Genomic DNA, 24,670 nt, shown 5'->3' with positions numbered 1-24,670 from the left:
TATAAACTGACTGTCAAAGAAATGAAACCTACAAAAACTTTCTTTTATTGTATAGTTGTTAGGAAATGATACGAATAATTAGGAAATATCTAGCTTTGACTATTTATATATATTACATAAATAAAGCATTTACAATGGAAGAGATAAATACAATAGGTAGGATGTAAGAATGAAGAAGAAGAAACGTGCGGCCAGTAATAAAGAAAGAGGTGAAATACCTATGTACAATCAATTTTATTTGTTGATGGAAAAACAAATAATGATGTTTATAATTAGTTATGAGATGAATATATATAATATTTACTTATCAATGTCACAGTTTTTAATAACTAATATAACAAATGATATTTAAGAATACAGTAAACCTTTGATATGTAATTTGGCTCAATGATTTTACTTCAATGTCATTTAACACGTGGGAAATCGACGTCTGACGGTGACGACATGAGGGTAACTTTTTTAAAAGTTTGGCAACTCTGTTTACTTGCATCAATCAAGTACGCGTTCTGTAAATATTTATTTGTTTTATTTATTGTTTACATTAAAACAATGTCAACAAATAAATGAGTATTAGTGTTTATAGTATTATTTTATTTATTTTCAATTAATTTGTTCAATAGAAGCTTTCAATATGCCAAATGCAGTGCGTGATTTGTTGCAAAATGGTCGATCGTACGACGAAACAGATAGAATACCCAAAAATATTTCAATAACTAATTTGGATCTGTTAATGTACGTAGTGGCTATTGTTGGACACTTCGTGGACCTCGGCTTGGATATAAATGTGGCTTTAAGATATTATTTGGCGGGAAAAATTGTGGAGTTTGGTTGGACTTTAGCATTTATACTTCTACCTGCTTTTATCAACACAGCGATTGCAATCAGAATGTAAGTATTGCATTTTCTATTTACTCTTTTTGTACCTTTCTTGTGCAGACGTTATTTTATGTTGGCTATACTTTAATCATCATAGCACGGTGTACTTGGGGGGAAAGGGATTGTTAGTAATGGAGACTGAGAATCCCATTGCTAGCAATATACCCAACCAGGTCGACACCCTCGCTCCTCGTTCCCCCTGCAAACTATCATGGTTAATTTCTGATGAATTCATCATGATGGGCTAACTGGCCTGTTTTCATTCTCATCTATCACCCTTCACTGGTGCTCCGCCAGTGTATCCCGTTAGCGCAGGTGGGGTAACCATTTCATTTTCACCCATAAAAAAAAGCATGGTGTACTTAAGAGGTCATTAAAACCATAGAGGAAATAGTACTAAAATACAGTGAACACTCTATGTAAGCAAGTCATTTGAACCAATTTTTGAAAAAATCTTATTGGGAAAAATTGCTTACAGGGAAAACAGGAGTATAAAAATACTTACCATCTGGACAATATTTTTACTTTTTTCTTTTACTAAGTTGAATAGAATAAATAAAATATAAAGAATGTTGCTTATATAGAGTGTTCACTGTAATTATAAGTACACTAAAAAGATATAAAAATATGAACAACTACATTAAATTGCATAAAAATAAAATAAAACATATGGAAATAAAAAATCGTTAAAATAATTAAATTAATTTGTAATTTAATTTGAATTTAATCAAATTGATAAAATTAAAATTGAATTATTTAAATCGTTATGAAAATTTAAGAATCGACGCCCTCCTCGCTTCTAATTGCTGTGCCCGACAGGGTCTACAATGTACTACATCAATTACTAACATCTTTTATAGTAATATTGTAGAATGCAATAAATAAATCATTTTTTATAATAAATTGAATTGAATATACATTGTCCAAATAATTAGCCATAAGAAAGTGTAAATTTAATTAAACATTTACTCTAAAAACTGCCAGAATGTTACTTGTCATCTACACCGTACTACAATGTGTAAAGTATTGTCTGTCTGATTAGTATTATTTTTTAATGGGTGATAATGGAATGGTATCCAGCCTGCAGTATCAGTGTCAATTGGGGAGATAATAGAGAGATGATATGTGAGAATGAAAGCAGGCCTTCTAGACAAGTGGTTAACGAATTCGACATTGGAATCGACATAGCTAGTGAGCACGTGAGTTGGAATGAGATAGCAATGTCGGATGTCTCATTCCAATTCATGGACTCGCTAGCAATGTTGATTCCATCGAGGAATTCACTTGCTACTTGTCTGGAGGGCCAGATCAGATAGTGCATCGTGACATATTCAAGAATCACTCCGATGGTTTCTAAGAGTACCACATGTAGGTTGACTTGACAGGTTATATTGCTAGCAATGGTGCTGTCAAACTCCATTGCTTATAATCCTTTCCTCACACATTGTGGATTTGGGGTCATTGACCCTATATCACAACGCGGATATCAGGTTATATGTGGATTATAGTCTTACGTATTATCATTGATAATACGTAACCTTGATAGGGTAGCAGTTTAGCCACCTTGCCTTCCAATGGTCGTGAGTTGTATCAATGGACGTCTATACACTGCCATCTAGTATCAAATTAAGAGAAGCTTCCTTATGGACACTTTAATTTAATATTTTCAAATTTTTTTATGCAACTTAGAATGGCAAACATGCTGACTGTTCTCCTGATGGAAAGTGGTAACCATCGCTTATAGACATGAACAGCAACATGGATATAACAGAATAGATAATTTGATATATACTGGTATATATATATATATATATATATATATATATATATATATATATATATATATATATATATATATATATATATATATATAAATTATTTAAACTGGAAGGAGGGATTGTTTTTTTTATGGGTGAAAATGGACCCCACTCCGCGCTATTGGTATACATTGCCGGGGCACCAGTGAAGGATGATAGGTGAGAATGAAGTAGGTCAGTTAGCCCATCATGACGAATTCAACAAGAATTGTTCACGATGGTTTCCAGGGGGAACCACGTAGAGGTCGGCCTAATAGGGCGTATTGCTAGCAATGGGGCTGTCAAACTCCATTGCTAACGATCCCTTTCCCCCTGTTAAATGGGTTTAACTATCCTATTGTTTGAGGGGAAAGGGATTATTAGTATTGGGAGTCTAACAGCCCCATTGGTAGCAATATATCCTATCAGGTCGACTTACACGCGGTCCCCTCTGGAAACCATCGTACTGAATTCCTGGTGTATTCATCACGGTGGGCTGACTTGTGCTTTCATTCTCACCAATCGTCCCTCACTGGTGTCTCGCCAGCGTAAACCGGTAGCGCAGGCGGTGTTACCATTCCGCGAGACCACCAAGGTTGCCAAAATTTATTTTAAAAAAAAACTAGAATAGTAAACATACTTATGGTTCACCTGATGGAGAGTATACCAGAGGGAGACTTTGTACAAAAGTCGATTGCTTGGGTACCTCTGTCCTATTCGTGTTTCTACCGTGAAGCAATTATGTTTGTATGGCTGTGTTTCGGTTTAAAGGGTGGGATATGGCGTGAATTTACTGGGTACAAAGGAATAACACCTGAGTCCTCAGGAATGGCAACGCATGGGGGGGGGGGTGTATCATGGGCGAAACAGTACACTCTGTTATGTCCATGGTACTGCTCATGTCTATAGGCGACGGTTACCACTTTCCATCAGGTGGGCTGTCAGCTTGTTTGCCATTCTAAGTTGTATAAAAAAAATTAAAAAAAAATACAGATATTTATTAAATACTACCAGGTATTCACAAGACAAGCAGCAGAACTCCATCAGCAATGAGTTCACCAAGCGCAAGTGGCTGCGGATCATCATCTTGATGCTGCAAATGGCTCCCATACTGAGATTCACCGATGCTCTCATGTAAGTACAGTTTTTTACAAAAGTTATTAGAGGGAGTAATGTGTACAAAAATCGTTTGCTTTGCCACCTCTGTCCCATTCGTGTTTCTATTGTGTTTGCATGACTGTTTCGATTTGAAGGGTGGGATATGGCAGTGAATTTACAGGGTACAGAGAAATAACATCTGCGTCCTCAAGAAAGGCAACGCATGGGAGGTATCATGGGCGAAACAGTTTACTCTGTTATGTCTATAGTACTGCTCATGTATATAGGCGACGGTTACCACTTTCCATCAGGTGGGCCGTCAGCTTGTTTGCCATTCTAAGTTGTATAAAAAAAGTTTCATAATTACATCTTGGTCCACTTCATTCGGTTCGAAAACAGACTTTGAGAATCGTCAAACAATTCCTCAGAACACAATTTGTTACACAAGCTTTAGAATACACTAAGAGATGCCAAGTCATAATTCACATTCACGTACCAAGGGAACAGCGTGGTCTTTTTTTATACCACTGAGGTGGCAAACAAGCATACGGCCCACCTGATGGTAAGCGGTTACCGTAGCCTATGAACACCTGCAATACCAGAGGTATTACGCGCGCGTTGCCGACCCTGAAGAAACCTCTTTAACCCCCTTTTGAAGAACCCCGTGCTGTAGTCTCTTGGGAAAATCTCGGCAGGGAGCTCATTCCACAACCTGAGTGTTCGTGGGAGTCGAGTTTCCCTATTAGCGAGAATTTAAAATCGTTTTTAGATACGAGTATTGTTATTAAAAATAAAAAGTTATAAAAAATTCAATTAAAGTATTTTAGTAAAATTTACATAAGCATACATTGTATTTTAAATTAATAACTACCGGTTTAACTTACGTATAACTAGATCGAGGAAACTAGACTAGTTTCGGAATCAATTCGTGATCCTTAGTCATGAGCGATTGTGACTCGCGCACGAGCTAATGAAATGAAATTTATTGCGATGAATGTGGTAAGTTTAGGTAACATTATACATTTTGTGTAACCATGACATTCAGCCAGCTTGGCATGCAACATTTTCTAACTTTAATGAATTTGTAAACTAACTTACAGTTCTGCTATGATATAATGACATTTTGACTGTATTATATGAATTAGCATTTGGCGTTCCATTGTTTCTGCCTACCCTAATGGGAAACAAGCGTGACAGATATGTATGTATGTATGTATGTATATGAATTAGTTTTCTACACACTACCTGTGTATTATTTGCATTAAAAAAAGTGTTTTCTTTTTATATTTTTATATAAATAAAGATTTTTTAAGAAAATTAAACAGACTTCAAGAAAAAGCTGAAAAAAAAAAAACAATACAGCGACGTCAAACAGATTCAGTCTTTAATAGATTTTAAATTAAAAGTCTAATATTATTATTTTTTTTTAGTTTTTGTTTCATTTTATTTTTTATGAAAACAGTTTTTATTTAAATTTTCTTAAAAACGCCGATCTTAATCTGAATCATTCAAACCCCTATACAACATGTTTTTTAAGAGTTCACGTTTTTATTCCTAAACACGATTCCGTATTCTAAATTAAGATATATATTTTTTTTTCAATACGTAACTACTCAAGGTGACATTTTGTTAATTTTATTAATTAAATCTTCATCAGCCCATAATGAGTTATTTTTCATTATGTTTTTATTTATGGGCACCATATGAGTGGTTCCGTAGGTTTATTACGAGGATAAGGTGACAAGATCTCGGCCTGACAATGGAAGACTGCGATTTTCAGTAAAATATATTTTTATTTTTCTACACAGTCGCCCTTGACTTCTACACACTTGATCCAGCGTTTTTCTAACATCAGTATTCCTTTTCGGAAGTGAGACTCTGGAAGGTTATGAAAATATTCATTTACGGCCCTCACAACTTCTATATCGGACGTGAACCGCTTCCCAGAAACAAATTTCTTCAAGTTTGGCAATAGATAGAAGTCTAAGGGTGCTAAATCAGGAGCATAGGGAGGATGACCGAGCAAATCGTACCCCAAATTCTGCAGTTTTCCCACCGCCAACACATTCATGTGTGCATATCCATTTTAACAAAAAACATGCATGATGTTTACTGGAAAAAATCGTGTAAACTATATGCGAGAGAACAAGTTTAAACTTGGCATACGAACTAATGATACGTGCACGTAGACAATAAAAATAATTATTTGCTGATTAGAATGCCATTTCTATGTCAGGCCGAATACATTTCACCTTGCCCTCGTATGTACTCGCTTTCACCCGTGATTTCATTCGCGTGATCGGGATGGATTCACTGGCTAGGATAAAAAGCAGGTAAAGCAAAGGGATAAAAGGCTATAACCTTTTTCTATCAAGGATTGGATATATAAAGTTATTATATATATACCAGAATTAATAGTGATTGATTGAGCCGTTAAAGGACTTAGATAACAAATAAACTCACTTTCACATTTATAATATTAGTAAGGACTAACTGATCCGACAAATGTTTACTACCACACCTCCTAGGTGCATTTTTACTTATCGGAATAAGAAAACATTTTAACCCTCAAGTAAGGGATAAATAATTAAAGATTGTGTCCCACAAAAAAATATAAAAAACCGACTTCAATTGTGTCAAAACCAGTTCTTTTGATCTAAAATTTGAATTACTGGAACGATTTTCGTAAAATATGCTATAAGTATATCCTTTCAGAAAAAATATCCGAATCGGTTTAGAACTGATGGAGTTATGAGGTAATAAACAAAAAAAAAAAAGAATACAACCGAATTTAGAATTTCTTTCCTTTTGAAGTCGGTAAAAATTACACGTTTATAAAATTTCATAAAAAAAAAACTGTTGAACGGTTTCTAGAATTGGCGACAATCGTGACATAGTATTTTTGCTTACAAGTCGCTGCGACGTTAAACACCGTACTCACAATTGTTGGTTAAGACAAATATAAACATCACCAAAGTCTAACTTCGGTTGCCAAGCGTGGCAACTACTGTAAAATCCCTCAATGAGCAAACTGTGGAGGAGCCCTATGTTTAGTAATGGACAGTTAACGGTTGATATGATGACGATGATGACAGTAACTGGCCATGTTTTTAGCAAAAATTAGAATGAAATTCCAAGATTTCGTATTTAGTTAGGGAATCCTAAAAAATAATTTTATTGTCTTGTAAATGTACAGTAACATACTTATATAAGGTACTGACAGGTATAAGTATATATATATTAGCCGATGTTTTGTTTGTTGTAATCCATCAGACAAACCGTCAGCAGTCTGGATTAAAGGCGCGGATTACTCATAAAAAAAAAACTAACAGTGATGATTTCATTGCAACTCTAAGGCCAAATGCTCGTATAAAATGGCTTATAGCACAGGCTTATTCTTCTTGCTTCTAAGCACTTGCCATGGACAGCTAGTTAATACGCTGTCCCGGTCTCCTAAAATATCTGCCCAGAAAATGAATCAAAGTCCCTCGGAGTACACGAATATGCGCGCCGAATTTATAGCGGGCCTGAACAACGAAGACGTGAAGCTCAGTATAGGAGAACTCATTTTGAAGTATGGATATCCCCTGGAAGAGCACGAGGTGCTCACCGAGGACGGCTACATATTGACAATGTTCCGGATACCGGGGAAAGGGCCCGTTGTATTGCTCATGCACGGACTGTTCGGGAGTGCTGATGATTTCGTGGTAGCAGGCCCCAAGAACAGTTTAGCTTACTTGCTGGCAAACGACGGGTACGATGTGTGGCTGGGCAACGCCAGGGGGAACAAACACTCGCGCCGGCACGTCAGTCTCGATCCCGCTGGGCCCGCATTCTGGAAGTTCTCTTGGCATGAAATTGGTTACTACGACCTGCCGGCGATGATCGATTACAGTCTAAACATGACGAATAGGAGGTCTCTGTACTACATCGGTCACTCGCAGGGCACCACCACCTTCTTCGTTATGGGCTCCGAGAGACCGGAATACAATGAGAAGGTTATCCTAATGATAGCGCTAGCGCCAAGTGCCTACTTGTCAAACACAAATTCACAAGCCACGCAAATTTTAGCTCGTAGCGGGGGCCTCATAAAAAAGGTGCTGAATAACAACGGCATATACGAGCTACTGTCGGACACTCCACTAATCCGCATCGTGAAGAACATCCTTTGTGATGCAGGCCCAGTGGCGGATATCTTATGCAATAGAATAGTTATGAGCCTCAATATTTTCAGCTATACTGAATTAAACGCTACCCTCTTACCGGTGATATTTAGCCACGCGCCCTCCGGAGCGTCAATTGGGCAAGTTAACCATTACCTCCAGGGGATCGTTTCGGGGGACTTCCGGCAATACGACCACGGACCAGATAGAAACATGAAGAAATATGGCAGAGTAACACCTCCAAGTTACCCCCTGGCGAAGATATCGGCTCCTGTGGCTTTGTTTTTTAGCGACAGTGATCTGGTTTGCTCGTCCCGTGATGTTTATAAGTTGCGCAGAAAGTTGTCCAACTGTGTCGATATGTATAAAATACCCAATGAGTACCATTTCGGTCACGTGGATTTCATATGGGCGAAACACTTCAGAAATGTTATATACAAGAGGATAATTAAATTGTTAAAAACACACGTGTAATCATGTTTTTATCTCATCAAACCCATAAATGTGAAACGACAGCCAAGTTCGATATTACAAATAAGCGTCGGTTCGACTCCGTCGAAAAAAAATTTAAATCTATATGTGTGCCAAGTTCTGTGTAGAAAGTCTTAAAAATTACCAATTATAAGAACAAGCAACATTATAAAATTAATTTATACAACAGTGTCTTGTTTCTTGGTACTACTACTATGTTTACTAATTAATAGGTATTATAAATTCTTAATTTTAACAGACAATTATTTACACAATGCATTTATTTCATTTGGGACGTAATCACAAGATCAAGATTTGCCTTAATAATTTATAATAACGGAGTCGAAACGACGCGCATTCGTAATATTGAACTTGGCTCTCATTTCACATTTATGTTTTTGATGAGATATTGATTTATTTATTCATTAGTGCAAGTATGTGTGGACTTAATGCTAAAAGCATTCTCTCCCAGTCAACCATAGGGAAGTGTCAGAATACTCGAATGCGGTACTACTAATTATTAGACATCATTACTTTTTGTACAGAAATTTTTAATATTAATCATTAAAATATTCTATTTGTATTTTTATTTTTTTATTTTACTTTATATATATATATATATATATATATATATATATATATATATATATATATATATATATATATATATATATATATATATATATATATATATATATATATATATTCAGCCAGCATAAAACCTAACTTCAACAGTGTCGACTATACGGTACGATATAAGATTTGCTATTTGTATTACTATGGCACACTCACAAACGAAAATTGTATTTAGCATTGTGTATTTTTTTTTTCGTTTATGTTATCTCGCTTTTTTTTTTATATGTATGTTGTAATTTGTGTGCTGTAAGTAATAATGCAAATAAATTATCTATCTATCTATCTATCTAAGAGACAAAATTTTGTATTTATATTCACTAGTCTAGTAGTTTTTGTTTCTATATCGAACATACAGACAGGCAGACAAAAATTTTACTGATTGCACTTTTGGCATCAGTATCGATCACTAATCACCCCCTGATAATTATTTTGGAAATATATTTCATGTACAGAATTGACCTCTCTACAGATTTATTATAAGTATAAATATAGATTAATTAATTATAATAAATTATCTTTATTCAAATATACTTGTTTACAAGCATTTTTAAATCGTCATTTTTTATGAATGCAGGCTTCGAAAACTTCTTATCTGTTATGAAGAGCTCGCAAGAAACTCGACAGTTACACTTTTAAATCTCTGTTAACATTATGTGTATTTATTTAAATTACAGACTGATTCCATAGTAATTTTATCATAATACGTTCAGTGGTTTAGCTTTTAAATCAAAATAACCATTTTTGTCAGTATCGGAGATGTTTTTTTTGTACGACACATTTTTTTTATACCGCTGAGGTGGCAAACAAGCATACGGCCCACCTGATAGTAAGCGGTTACCGTAGCCTATGAACACCTGCAATACCAGAGGTATTACGCGTGCGTTGCCGACCCTGAAGAAACCTCTTTACACCCCTTTTGAAGAACCCCGTGCTGTAGTCTCTTGGGAAAACCTCGACAGGGAGCTCATTCCACAACCTGTTCATGGCGAACCGTACGATGGTAGAAAGTAGCTGTGGGCATCATATTGAACAATTCCTCTGAGCACAATCCATTGTACAGGCGGTAGAACACGCAGAGTGAGGCAAAATCTCTCCTAAGACTCAAGGGTTCGATACCGCTTTTAAGCCTGAGATCATCGACAATTCTCATAGCTCGTCGTTGCAACGAGTCGAAAGGTTCAAGCTGGTATTTAGGTGCTCCGGCCAATAAGTTCTTTCTTACATGTACATTCATTTTGAAGTCTCTTGAAAATGGAGTTGGCAAGTGCGAAACAATGTTTACCTGGTGAGCTCCATTTAAAGTTCATTCGATATTGTTTACGCATTGTTTCATTTATGAATTCTGTAAAGTGTGATGAATTACTCGCACAAAGCAGACGCTATTTGTATTGTAATGGGCTTTTCTTCTTCTAATAAACAAAGGCGTAAAGGTGAAATACTCGTATCTGGGTTTAGGTACTTATGTACACGAGTGCATGTGTCGTGATGAGGTCACATTCACATTACATTGTTAACGGACATGTTTTGTTAGGCTTTGAATGTTTCACAAGTAACAGGTGAAATATTAATAGCTATTCGAAATCATACGTCACTACTGTTATATCGTTTCATATGTTCGACTATTTAGACAGCTACAAATCACTCTTTATGAAATCACAGTTTTGTCGCTGTTTTCGGATTTTAGTCATTAATCACACTGCGTTAAAGTCTACTCGTTCTTAACATAAAAGTCAGAATTTATATTTTACAGTCGATAGAGAAAAAGTAGCAATTGTGATATTATTTCACAGCAAATAAAAATCATAATACGAGGTTTGTCCGGAAAGTACGTATAAAAGTTTTTTAAAAATTTTATTTTACAATTATTCAGGTAAATCAATTTTATCCCCTTTAAAGTACTCCCCCTGTGACATAATGCACTTGTGCCAACGCCGTTTCCACTGTGAGAAGGCTCCTTGAAAGTCCTCTGGTTGTAGGTTTCTCATGCCCCGTCGTAGCTTTTTTTATCTCATTTATGTCCCCCAAATGCCGCCCCCGAAGTACCAATTTGGTTTTTGGGAACAAGAAGAAGTCACACGGGGCCAAATCCGGCGAATAGGGGGGGTGTTCGGTCACCGTAATGGATTTTTTACTCAAAAACTCACGGACAACAAGAGAGGTGCGTTAAAATCCAACGTCTCTTCTGGACGAACTCGTTCTTAACATAAAAGTCTGGCCTGGAGGGACGAATTCTTGATGGACAATCCCCCGAACATCGAAAAAAACAATCATTTCTACAGAATCGATAGAGAAAAATAAACTGTTCTGAGATCGGCAAAAATTGTGATAGAGAAACTTATTTCAACGGAAGCGGGCTCCATGCCGACGGGGTTTCGTTAAGAGGTAACTTCACAATAACAAGTTCGCAGCCGCACGGCGGTCAGACCAGAACTGAAGCATAATAAAATGATTTGTCACTTTCTCGCATTCCAGAACACTGATGATTTGTCACCAGTGATGTAAATAGAATTAATAAATTCACAAATTGATATTATTTATTCACTTGTCGCCGAATGCAGTGACAGCTGTCTCTCCCAGTAGTAAATAACATGCACTCGGGTCATTTGTTAATTTTATTAAAGGTACTTCATAATGAGTTACTTTGTTATTTGTTTACTCGATTTTTTTTTCCGATATCGCCAATAATATATGTTCCTTATTGTAATCCGTAACGGGGTGGTCAGACACATTTGTCGGTTGTTACCGTAATGTACAAAACATGCTCACATTTTACAGAGTTATTATAATCTAACGTCACTAATTTAATAATAATAATAATATATAAAGGCTGAAATTATGTAAAGCTCAATTCAGGCCGCATATGGAATACTGTTCTCACTTATGGGCAGGAGCGACACAGTACCAACTCCTATCGTTAGACCGTATTCAAAGTCGGGCGGCTCGAATTATCGATAGTCAATGCCTTACTGTCCGACTTCACCCACTGAAACTGCGCAGAGATGATTCATCTCTGTGCATCTTCTACCGAATTTATCATGGGGAGTGTTCTGAGGAATTGTTCGGATTGATACCTGCTGCTGATTTTCACCACAGTACAACCCGCCACAAACTAAAGTTTCATCCCAATCATCTGGACGAGTAGCGGTCTTCCACCGTGCGTTTTTAAAGGCACTTTCTTCCACGCACAACTATTCTTTGGAATCAACTTCCAGCAGCAGTATTTCCGAACCGATACGACAATATAACCTTCAAGAAAAGAGTATATTCCTTTTTAAAAGGCCGGCAGCACACCTGCAATGCCGCTGGTGTTGTGGGTGATCATGGGCGGCGGTAGTCACTTACCATTAGGTGAGCCGCATGCTCGTTTGCCCCCTGTGTTGCAAAAAAAAAATCATTTATTCAGCTACAAAACATAACAATAATAATGACAACTTTATACATTTATTTATTCAAATCAATTGATCAATTGAAATGATGATTAATAAATCATCTTTATTCATATACATCTGTTACAGATTCTTATTAAACGTCACTTTATAATTATAATAACTACTATATATACTTCAGGAATGGCAACGCATGGGGGGTTATGGGCGAAACAGTATACATGTCCACGGTACTGCAATAACATCAGAATACTTGCCATTCTAAGTTAAAAAAAAATTATACGACTGAGGTACTGGCCCACTTGATGGTAAGCGGTTACCGTAGCATGAACGCCTGCAACATTAGAGTATCACCTCTTTACCCCCCTTTTGAAGAACCTCATGCTGTAGTCTCTTGGGAAAACCTCGGCAGGGCGCTTATTCCATAACCTGAGTGTTCGTGGGAGAAAACATCTCTGTAACCGCGTTGTACGCGACTATTTAGGCTGTAAGGTATGAGGGTGAACTCCCTGTCTAGGGCGAGCCGTACGATGATAGGAAGTGGCCGCAGGCATCATATTGAATAATTCCTCTGAGCACAATCCGTTGTACAAGCGGTAGAACACGCAGATGAGGCAAAATCTCTCCTGAGACTTAAGGGTTCGATACCGCTTGCAAGCCTGGGATCATCGACAATTCTCTTATATAGATTAGACCATATAGAATAATATTAATTTAATTTTTTTTTACAATAATTACATTTACAATACAATTCACATGCGTAAAATATTCAAATCCATGCTTATTTATATATTTATTTAATATAAAAATCCACAGCTCTTAAACACAACTTTTTTTTTATACAACTTAGAATGGCAAACAAGCTGACGGCCCACCTGATCTAAAGTGGTAACCGTCGCCTATAGACATGAGCGTAGATATAACAGAGTAATCTGTTTCGCCCATGATACCCCCCCCCCCCCATGCGTTGCCATTCCTGAGGACTCAGGTGTTATTCCTCTGTACCCTGTAAATACACGCCATATCCCACCTTTCAAACCGAAACACAGCCATGCAAACACAGCTTCACGGTAGAAACACCGAGTGGGACAGAGGTACCCAAGCAAACGTCTTTTGTACAAAGTTGCCATTTTTTTAAACAAGAGATAGACAGATCCCTCTGGTAGAGTATGAGAACCATATATTTTTTTTTAAAGCTCAAATAGCCTTGTAAAAAAAAATAGTTCTCATAAGAGAGGTCATCTTTATTGTTAAATTTATCAGTAATTGTTGTTGAAATGGACATTTTTAATAGAAAAAATAATCGACTCAGATATAATAACAACGTATTTAGAACGTACAGCCGGTCGGGTTATGTTGTCGGCCCATTGCCGCTTCAGCTTGCAGATTCTTCGGACTGTATCGGTCATTAGTTCTGCGAATATTCACGTTTCGAATTCTGTCACGTACCTATAATATGTCATTATATCTTAATTAAATCAATTCACCAGATGATACAATATTTATATTTAAATTACGTCTTAAACATATGTATTTGTTATTCAAATCACATATTCTGCTATTATTCATTTTAAATAACTTTTTTTTTTGTTGTAAAACGATGAGCTCAAAAACACTAATACTATTGTTTAAAAAAATACAGTTTGTTGGCACATATTAAGTATAAATATATATATATACATATACATGAAATGACGTACGCCATCGTCATTTCATTTAGTGGTATTCATCAAGCACATCATGTTGTATCATCCATTCCTACCAAATAAGCGGAAAATCGACTTTGTATTATTTTGTGTGTGATAAAAACTGCCGATTATCAAGGTCGATTTTGGGAAGCGGCTAGTTCAACGCAGAGCTGTTTTAAAACGCCCGCGTGCAATGGGTTACGTTAAAAATTCATTGCTCTTTATGTTAGTAATATGTGCTTGCCACGGACAACTCGTCGACAGGGTGTTCCCGACGTTAGCGGCATCTACCCGAGAACTAACCAATATACTAACAGGGCAACCCCTAATCGCAGCAGTTGCTAAAGCTGCCGGCGATATTTTCGCGGGCACACTCAATAACTTCAGCAGAATTCCAGTCGCCGTAGCACGGACGATTGGCTATCACGGATCACCAAGTATCATAAACGAGAGAAATTTATTTGGCCCATCCTCTGATCGTATACTCACAGAGTACAAAGCGGGCCTGGGAAACGAGGATACGATACTTAGTATCGGAGAACTCATCGTAAAATATGGATATCCTCTCGAAGAGCACGATGTAGTCACCGAAGATGGCTATATTTTAAAGATGTTCCGGATACCGAGGAACGGATCTGTCGTACTACTAATGCATGGATTGTTCGGAGGCGCTGATGATTACGTGATTGCGGGACCAAAAAGCGGTTTGGCTTACCTTCTAGCTAACGACGGGTACGACGTGTGGTTGGGGAATGCCAGAGGAAACAAGCACTCGCGGCGACACGTCAGCCTTCAACCCTCCGAGGCGGTATTCTGGGATTTTTCGTGGCACGAAATCGGCAGCTACGACTTACCGGCTATGATCGACTACAGTCTCGGAAAGACCAATAAAAACTCATTATATTACATTGGCCATTCGCAGGGCACGACCACCTTCTTTGTTATGGCTTCTCAAAGACCGGAGTATAATCAAAAAGTGGCTCTCATGATTGCATTGTCTCCGAACGCTTACATGACCGAAGTGAAATCACCCTTTGTTCGTCTGTTTGCTCCTGGAACGCCTCTCATTCACGCGGTATTGAAGATCTTCGGTGTTTATGAGTTTCCATCGGATAATATACTGTTGCGTATTCTTCGAACTCTGGTGTGTGGGCTGGGTCCGTTGTCGGAGTTGTTGTGCAGCAACGTATTGATGCTATCAGTGGGTATTGGCTTTGCTGAAATGAATGCAACAAATCTACCAGTGATTTACAGCCACGAGCCGTCCGGTGCGGCGGTCAAGCAGGTGGCTCATTACGGCCAGGAGTTCGTGTCAGGAGAGTTCCAGCAATACGACTACGGTGCAGAGATGAATTTAAAGAAGTATGGCCAAGAGGTGCCACCGAGTTATCCCCTGGAGAAAATCACGGCTCCGGTATCCTTGTTTTACAGCGACAGCGATTGGATGGCTCACCCTGATGATGTTGACAAGTTGTACAACAGATTGCCCAATTGTATAGATATTTATAAAATACCAAGGAAGCAATTCAATCATTTGGACTTCATATGGGCGAAACATTTTAAAAGTATCATCTATAATAGAGTACGGAAATTGTTAAGGGCATTCTCTACAAATTAACTATGAATTTATATTTGTCATAGCAATCATATTTTATTTGCATTTTCAAAATAAAGTGTATACTTCATTATCGTAATATCAGCTTTTAACTGTTCGCTGCTGAACGTAAGCCGTCTAAGGGAGTTTTGCCAGTAGTTATCACGCTTGGCTGGCGGATTGGCAACCGCAGTTAGGCTTTGGAGATGTTTTAAGAGGGACGCTGATGCCCATACCTCGCTCTCCCTTAGTCGCCTCTTACGACACCCACGGGAAAGGAAGAGATGGCCTATTCTATGCCGGGACTACACGGAAAGCGAATCCTTAAGATAGTCTAAATTCGCATTTTTACTATCAATTGGCCGAGACAGTGTGTTTGGCGATGTGCTGAAGAAGGGCCAAATTAAAAGTATCCGTAATCGGCGAGTGTGTATGAAACGATTGATGAGTGTAGAGTAGTATTTGGTGTTCTATTGTTTCTGTCTACCCTAATGGGAGACAGGCGTGATGGATATATGAGTGTTTGCTATGATTTTACAGCTGTGTAGTGGAACATTTGCAAATATTTACAAAATAAACATGTCCTAATCTCTGCATTTATTATTAACGTATGTTACTTATTAATGTTACGGGTATAGAAACAAATATGTAGGCAAGCAGCTCCAGTACTTTCACCATTCAAGAGCATAATAGAACAATGGAGAGGGAGACTTTGTACAAAAGTTGATTGCTTGAGTACCCCTGTCCCATTCGTGTTTCTACCGTGAAGCAGTTGTGTTTGCATGGCTGTGTTTGGGTTTGAAGGGTGGGATATGGCGTAAATTTACTGGGTACAGAGGAATAACTACTGAGTCCTCAGGAATGGCAACGCATGGGGGGTATCATGGGCGAAACAGTATACTATGTTATGTACATGGTACTGCTCATGTCTATAGGCGACGGTTACCATTTTCCATCAGGTGGGCCGTCAGCTTGTTTGCCATTCTAAGTTGTATAAAAAAAATTGATATAATGTTAAACACATGAACATAGCCAATTTACAGAAAATCAAATTATATTTAATGAATATATTCATCCCCCTGTGGTTTTTTCGCCTACCTCCGTTTACCCCTCGGACTTCTACCATATTGCCCATCAAATCTACCTCTACGCAGTCTCCCTTGCAATCATTTCATTAGCTCGTAAAAAAAACAGTTTAGTTCTTACAAAGAACACGCGGGAGTGGCAACAGTATCCTGGACATGTTTTTGGAAATAAATTGGATAAAACTCTCGTGAAAATGTTTGCGAAGAGGACTAGATCGTTATCAGTAATTAAAAATATGGTTTTTAAGTATACTTACTAACAAAAAATGGGCTTAGTTTGTCTGATTTTTTTTTTTTTAATAATAGATTATATGATAATGAAATGGTAATCCCGCCTGCGCTATCGGTATACGCTGACGGGGCGCCAGTGAGAGATTGTCATCTCTGACGACGGTCTGACGGTGACGATCAAAACAGGTCAGTAAGTCCACCGTGACGAATCTAACAATAAATCAATCACGATGGTTTCCAGGGGGAACTACGAGGAGGTCGACCTGACAGGGTATATTGCTAGCAGTGGGGCTACTAATCCCTATTACTAACAATCCCTTCTCCCCCCGCTCATACGAAGTGTCGTGCAAGAAGCTAATGCGATTCATATTTTACCTTGCATTAATATAATAACTTATAGGCGAATATATATTTGTGATTGTTATTGAAGATTTCTTAAAATCGATTTGTTTAATTTAATAAAAAAATACCAAACGGATCCACCAGTGTTTACCCATTAGGTAACTCGTTTAGTTTTTTTTTTTTGTGTTGTTTTTCGTTGCCAAAAACGCTCATTAATAGTTGTGTAGCGTCATGTTTTTTTTATGAATTGATTTTTTTTTCTACGTGTGTCTCGTCACCATAGAGGTGAATTAGCAACGGTTTTAGGTACTTGTTACGCCTCGTCATAGTCATTGAATTATTGGTAGACTTAAAAAAATGAGGTTTTTTTTTTAGACCACTGAGGTGGCAAACAAGCATACGGCCCACTTGATAGTAAGTGGTTACCGTAGCCTGCAATACCAGAGGTATTACGCGCGCGTTGTCGACCCTGAAGAAACCTCTTTAGCCCCCTTTTGAAGAACCCCGTGCTGTAGTCTTTTGAAAAACCTCGACAGGGAGCTCATTCCATAACCTGAGTGTTCGTGGGAGGAAACATATCTGAAACCGCGCTGTACGCGACCATTTAGGCTGTAGGGTATGAGGGTGAACTCCGACTGTCGATGGTGAACCGTACGATAAGGTTGTCAGTTGTATTTTTTTTTTGTGTTTTTTATCTCAAAACTCCGTCAGTTGTAAACCGATTTGGATTTTTTTTTTATCCGAAAGGATATATTTTTCGATTTTTTTTTATACAACTTAGAATGGCTAACAAGCTGACGGCCCTCCTGATGGAAAGTGGTAACCGTCGCCTATACACATGAGCAGTACCATGGACATAACAGAGTATACTGTTTCGCCCATGATATCCCCCATGCGTTGTCATTCCTGAGGACTCAAGTGTTATTCCTCTGTACCCAGTAAATTTACGCCATATCCCACCCTTCAAACCGAAACACAGCCATGCAAACATAACTGCTTCACGGTAGAAACACGAATGGGACAGAGATACCCAAGCAATCGACTTTTGTACAAAGTCTCCCTCTGGTCGATTAGCCCCATAGAGATTTTATTAAAATCAGTTTAGTAGTTTGGCTTTTAAATTTAAATAAATGGTTTTACTATGATTGTACTTGACCTTTTTTTAGAACGAAATCTACTTGTTGAATCTGCAGTTTTTTTTTTGTGGTTTTTTCCTTCCTCGCTAGGAATATGGCGTGAAGATAGAGATAGCTTATCCTCCGGTTACACGGTCTCGTCTTATGCCCACAGGAGTTTCAATAAATGCGATTATTCGCGTCTTATTCTCACGGGAATTTCAATAAACTCTTTATTTAAAACTAGCGGTCCGGCTCGACTTTGCACGAATAGATAGAATTTAATTTAATAGAAGAAAATAATATATAGCCTATATTTTCACTGATAACGTAGCTTTCTTGATAATTACTCTTTTCCATCCAAAGGTTTGCTGGAAGAGATCGCTCTTAGAGATAAGGTCGCCCATTGTTTTCTCAGTGTAATATTTTCTTGTAATTGTTTGTAATTTATAATAAGTTTACTATTGTAATCTTATGGAGGAAATAATAAGAGAGATTTATATATATATATATATATATGATGGTTAAATTTAAAATCTCATAATCGGTTCCAGTAACATAGCGATGTAATCGTATAACGCATTTGCTCATTTATTAAACAGATACGCGGTCAAGTCTCGGCGGGCGGAGCACAACAAGGACCCGGCCTCCCAGCGGCTCTACTACAGCCTGATGCTGAAGGAAGACGCTGATGCGGCACTCATGCGCATCTTCGAGTGCTTCCTCGAGGCGGCGCCGCAACTGGTGCTTCAGATCAGCATACTGTTCCAGGGACACTGGCAGTTTACCGGTAACAATGATTTGAAACTATATGTGTACAGGCTACGGTGACTGCTTGCCATCAGGTGGGACGTACGCTAGTTGGTCATCTAAGTGGTATAAAAAAAAACTGTGATGCCCATGGTGGTGTTCCTGTCTATAGGTGACCAATTCTGTATGTTAGCATACCATGTCGTATATAAATTTACCATATTAAGTGAATTTACAGGGTACAGAGAAATAACACCTGAGTCCTCAGGAATGGCAACGCATGGGGGGTATCATGGGCGAAACAGTATACTCTGTTATGTCCATGGTACTGTTCATGTCTATAGGCGACGGTTACCACTTTCCATCAGGTGGACCGTCAACTTGTTTGCCTTTCTAAGTTGTATAAAAAAATTTGAAATCAAATGATTGTATCTACATTTCAGTACACCAGATCCTGTCGATCACATCATCGATGGTGACCATGGGGTGGTGTTTAGCTGCGTACCAGCGCGCTGTGAGGTTCGCCCAGCAGGACAAGATGAACGTCACGTGGCTGGGCACCGGCATGCAGACTATGTGGCACTATTTATTAACCTGTAAGTATCACATTATATTTATATTATATTTTTTATTATACACAGACCTTAGGAATAGCAACGCGTGAAGTATATCATCGGCGTCACAGTATACTCTATGATGTGTACAGTGCAGTTCATGTTTATAGGCGACGGTTGCCACTTTCCATCAGGTGGGCAGCTTGTTTGCCATTTTAGGTTGTATAAAAAAGTAATTTTGTGAATTGAAGTTGCTCCATTTTTTTGTAGAGCAAAATCTAATCGTAATTATTACTAACACATGATCTGACATTCTAAATTCAAATATTTGCAATTTTTTTTGGATCTTTTTTATTTAGAGGTTTTTATCCTATAAAAGATATGTCAGCCCCATCGTACCCTAATCTTAAAAAATATTTCACATACCTAATACATAGAAAAGGGGGGAAAGGGATTGTTAGCAATGGAGACTAAAAATCCCATTGCTAGCAATATACCCAACCAGGTCGACCTCCTCGTGGTTCCCCCTGGAAACTATCATGGTTAATTCCTGATGAATTCATCATGATGGGCTAACTGGCCTGTTTTCATTCTCATCTATCTCCCTTCACTGGTGCTCCGCCAGCGTATCCAGTTGGCGCAGGCGGAGTTACCATACCATTTACATCCACAAAAAAAAAATACATAAAAAAAGAATACCTTAGTAGTCTATTTTAATAGAGGGAATCATTGATACAAAATATTTTCAATACGGTATACATTTTCTGTGAAATTTGTTCTATTTTTTTTCTATATTTGTTTACAGTAAGCCGCGTGCTGTCAATAGCAGTGATCGCCTTCCTCTACCCGTACTGGACGATCTTAGCCTGCTCCCTCCACATCCTCGTGATGTCATCCTGGATACAGTTGTACGAACGACCAGTCTTCTGCTCCCAGAACAAATTGACCGAGATTGCCTTCTCTTTTGCACTCGGCGCGGTATATCTCTTTACATATATATTGTCTGTGGAAGGCAGAACTAGGTATAGATACGCAATTTATTACACGATCTGTGTAACGCAGAATATTGTCTGTGCCCTCGTGTGGTTTTTTTACGCGCCCGAACAAATTAAGGCAACGGCGTACTATTATACGGTTTTAGTTTTATGTATAACGCCCTATGTATTTGGTATTTTTGTTATGGTTTTGTACTATTCGTTCTTCCATCCGACTTTGAGGAAAGGTGATAAGGGTATCACTGTGTCTATAAAAGTTAACGATCAAGTGTTAAATGTTATTAGTTGACTAGGTTTAGTTTAATTTTAGTGTGCATTTTTTTATCTACTTTTTGATACTTATATAGTAATTTTTAATGAAGTTTAAATGGCAACCCCGCCTATGTTATTTTTTTTAATGGGTGATAATGAAATGGTAATTCCGCCTGCGCTAACGGTATACGCTGGTGGGGCACCAGTGAGAAATGATAGACGAGAATGAAAGCAGGTCAGTTAGCCCATCATGAAGAATTCCACGAGAAATAACCACGAGGTTTCCAGGGGGAACTACGTGGAGGTCGAATGATTAGTAACATTTCTAGCAATGGGCTGTTAGAACTCATCGCTAACAATTCCTTCTCCCCCCCCCCCCCTCGCCTGTGTTTTTGGTATATGCTGGCAGGATACCAGTGAGAGATAGTAGGTGAGGATTAAGTCAAATTAGTTGGCCCAGTTGTGTATTCTTTATGAATTAACCACGATGGTTTCCAGTGAGACCGCGTAAAGCTATATTGGCGATGGGGCTAGCCACCATAACTAATTCCCTCCTTCCTACTTAAAATTTCCTATTTAGAACAACTAATTAATTTTATTAATAAATAATACTAGAGTTAAGGTAGGTTTGATCGAAATGTTAATAGTACACTGTGGGTGTACTTTTCTTTTTTTTTTTGATGGGTGAAAATGGTATGGCAACCCCGCCTGCGCTATCACGATACGCAAGCGGAGCACCAGTGAAGGGTGATAGATGAGAATGAAAACAGGCCAGTTAGCCCATCATGATGAGTTCATCAGGAATTAACCATGATAGTTTCCAGAGAGAACCGCGAGGTCGACCTGGTTGGGTATATTGCTAGCAATGGGATTCTCAACTGTGGGTGTACTATTAACTACTACACTAACTATTAACTAACATCAAGCTGTGGTTATCTTTAAAAGTAAAAAGAAATTGTTCTGATTTAACTACTGTATGTTTAGAATATTATTAGTTTTACCTTTTACAGGCGTTGTCTATATCCCTTTCAGACCTGAACGATACGGGCGTGAGTTGTAACTTTGAAAAATTCTAAAACCACGCGCAATTCATTTTTACGCACGAAGCTGAAATAACATGATAGTGAGATTCTAAACCAGCCAATAAGAAATCATTTTAGCGGTTACGTGGTGCAGTAGTCTCGTGCGTGCCGGCAAAATGGCTTGGCACCAAAACACGAAAATATATTTAATCTGAAAGAAAAATAATCTTGGGTCGGAAAGGGATATATATTTATTTATTCATTCATTCATTAGTACATGTATGTGTACAAGACGTATTTAATGCTACAAGTAGGGCTGCCATCCGTCCGGAATGCCCCGGATTTGTCCTATTTTGAAGGGCGTCCGGGGGTTGTCCGGCAGGGGTTTTTGAAGTATTCGGATATAACCCGGACATTTTTGTTGTCAGGGGAAATTCATTTTTGTTATAGGTAGGTGATTAATTAAACTAAATCTTAGTTACAAATTCATCCACAATAACCCTGTTTTTATATAGCAATGTTTTTATTTTTGTTACAAAAAATATTTGTCCATAAGTGTCCGGGGGGAAAACCATATTTCGCCCAAATGTCCGGGATTTTTGCTAATACTATACTGTAACTCGTGAATTATAATTATTTTAGTTCATTTGCATCAAACAGTTTTAAAATTATTATAAAAGACACGTGGTACTATTTTGGCGCCTGTTTAGTTGCTTTAAACGATGTAGGCATGCAAATATTTACATTTTATAAAAAAAAAATGATAAAAAAAATATTCAGAATATATCAAAATAAAAAAAAAAACAAATATACATATCAAATCATATCGTCAGCCACATTTTATAGATTTTCATTGATTAATATCATAGATTATATATTTTTGGGTGTGCTACGGGTTTTTTTTTTTATAAAAAAACTCTATATATGACCACACCATGGGTGACCATAGGGACGATATGGAAAACACGCCCTCCCTTCTCACATACGTGTATGGTCTTATCAGTGAATCTTTGATACCAATCAAAGATACTTCGATTTCGTTGAGCGACCAAATCTATGAATATTTTAATAAGTATTAACGAGTGAAAACTATGATAATTAGTGGTGCCTTGTCAGCTTTATTCGATTTGATTATCTAAATGAATTCGTAATGAAAATAAATGGCCTGGCAGCCAGTGATAGGGCACGAAGGTTTTTATCACCCAATAATCGTATGAATTATTCAGTTATTGTAAACAGTTTATAAATAAATTTATGTTTGCAAGTTAATATCGACCAGTTGTTGTGACGTCTAACAGAACACGTGTATGATTTTTTTTTTTTTTCATTAATTAACAGATAGTATGTTTTGCTGTCTGTGTTTTGTTTGTAGTCATATTAATTTTCAAATTATTCAAATTGAATATTTTATGTATTTAATTGTTGAATTTAAACATGCTTGCTCTTGCTTTGTATTCGGGAATTTGAAAATATAAATGTTGGATTTTTTTTTGTGTATAACTGGTACTCAAGCTATAGCTTTTGTATTGCTATGGCACACTCACAAACGAAAGTTGCATTTGGTTTTGTGTATTTTTTTGTCATTTATGTTATCTCGGCTTTTTTTTGTGTATATATGTTGTAATTTGTGTGCTGTATGTAATGCAAATAAATTATCTATCTATCTATCTATAGAAAAAAATATATAATTGCATTCAAATAATTATTATGTTAATTATAAATCTGTTGAATGATAACTGTCGTGAGTCATGTTGTATTGTACTTAAATATGTCAGTTTACTCACATTTTAAGTTTGGGTATGCTCAACTAGTTTCGAACTCAATGGGTGACCTTATTCATAAGCGCAGTTCACGATTGTAAGGACTCCTATTGGATTTGAAACTAGTCGGGAATACACGAATTTAAAACATGAGTAATGTTTAAAAATATATATAAATTTACTTTTTATTACCATTTTTTAAATAAAAAATTTTAATACGTTTTTAATAATAATATAATTAATAGATATTAAATAAGCCCTGTAATCCTTGATGAGGCATTAATTAGAGGCTTTTGTCTATGCCCATATTTCGACGATTATATAATCCAATGTGGCAGGCAGCAAGCCTACCGCCATCATTCCGATTGATTTGGTATATTAATGGATATTAATCAGTATTAATTTAGTTAAAACTAGAAATTACCTGAAGTAGTTTTAAGAATTAAAATGAGACTGCCATGTAATGTTGTGATAGTGCAAAGTAATAATTTGATATTACTCATAATTTTATAATATTGTACTATTTTTAGTAATTAATTTAATACATAATGAATCTCAAAGTCATTGCCAAAATGTACGTACCCAAGTAGGTATAACTTACATTATTTTTAATAAAGTCATTTTTTATAACAAATATTTTTTCATTGTTATCGCTCCTTAAAATTATTTCCTATGACTTGAAATCCTATGGTTGAAAGTTAATAAGTATTTTTTTAATTTTATAATTTTTTATACCATACAAATTAAAATTATAAATAATTTTTTTTGGTTGTTCCGAGTTCTTGAAGCAAGTTTATTAGAGAAAGAGAGACTACAAAAATTATCTGCATCAAAATGCGTCTGTCCCACCTTGACT

The 24,670-nt window shown here is 37.1% G+C and overlaps 3 protein-coding genes across 3 annotated transcripts; all 3 read left to right on the top strand.

Moving 5' to 3' along the window:
- Positions 1-457: 457 nt before the first annotated feature.
- On the top strand, positions 458-24,447 carry LOC113511003 (XK-related protein 6). Its single transcript, XM_026894550.3, has 5 exons — positions 458-888; positions 3,687-3,806; positions 19,084-19,271; positions 19,675-19,827; positions 20,591-24,447. Exons 1-5 carry the CDS (start codon positions 632-634, stop codon positions 21,067-21,069), a joined length of 1,197 nt encoding a protein of 398 aa, XP_026750351.2. The 5' UTR covers positions 458-631; the 3' UTR covers positions 21,070-24,447.
- On the top strand, positions 6,905-8,978 carry LOC116413369 (lipase 1-like). Its single transcript, XM_031912084.2, has one exon. It carries the CDS (start codon positions 7,145-7,147, stop codon positions 8,405-8,407), a length of 1,263 nt encoding a protein of 420 aa, XP_031767944.2. The 5' UTR covers positions 6,905-7,144; the 3' UTR covers positions 8,408-8,978.
- LOC113511002 (lipase 3-like) lies at positions 14,121-15,808 on the top strand. The gene has a single exon (XM_026894549.3). It carries the CDS (start codon positions 14,308-14,310, stop codon positions 15,730-15,732), a length of 1,425 nt encoding a protein of 474 aa, XP_026750350.2. The 5' UTR covers positions 14,121-14,307; the 3' UTR covers positions 15,733-15,808.
- Positions 24,448-24,670: the final 223 nt, after the last annotated feature.

Source organism: Galleria mellonella, unplaced genomic scaffold, assembly GCF_026898425.1.
Source record: "Galleria mellonella isolate WM207_F2 unplaced genomic scaffold, CSIRO_AGI_GalMel_v1 utg625, whole genome shotgun sequence".
Taxonomy (NCBI): domain Eukaryota; kingdom Metazoa; phylum Arthropoda; class Insecta; order Lepidoptera; family Pyralidae; genus Galleria; species Galleria mellonella.
This window is presented reverse-complemented; position numbering and strand designations above follow the sequence as displayed.

Excerpts from the sequence above, each read along its gene's own strand:
- LOC113511002 (XM_026894549.3), top strand. The coding sequence starts at position 14,308 with ATGGGTTACGTTAAAAATTCATTGCTCTTTATGTTAGTAATATGTGCT.
- LOC116413369 (XM_031912084.2), top strand. The coding sequence starts at position 7,145 with ATGGCTTATAGCACAGGCTTATTCTTCTTGCTTCTAAGCACTTGCCAT.
- LOC113511003 (XM_026894550.3), top strand. The coding sequence starts at position 632 with ATGCCAAATGCAGTGCGTGATTTGTTGCAAAATGGTCGATCGTACGAC. Across the intron at positions 3,807-19,083 it reads AGATTCACCGATGCTCTCAT|ATACGCGGTCAAGTCTCGGC; the intron begins GTAAGTACAGTT and ends TTTATTAAACAG. Across the intron at positions 19,272-19,674 it reads GGGACACTGGCAGTTTACCG|TACACCAGATCCTGTCGATC; the intron begins GTAACAATGATT and ends TCTACATTTCAG.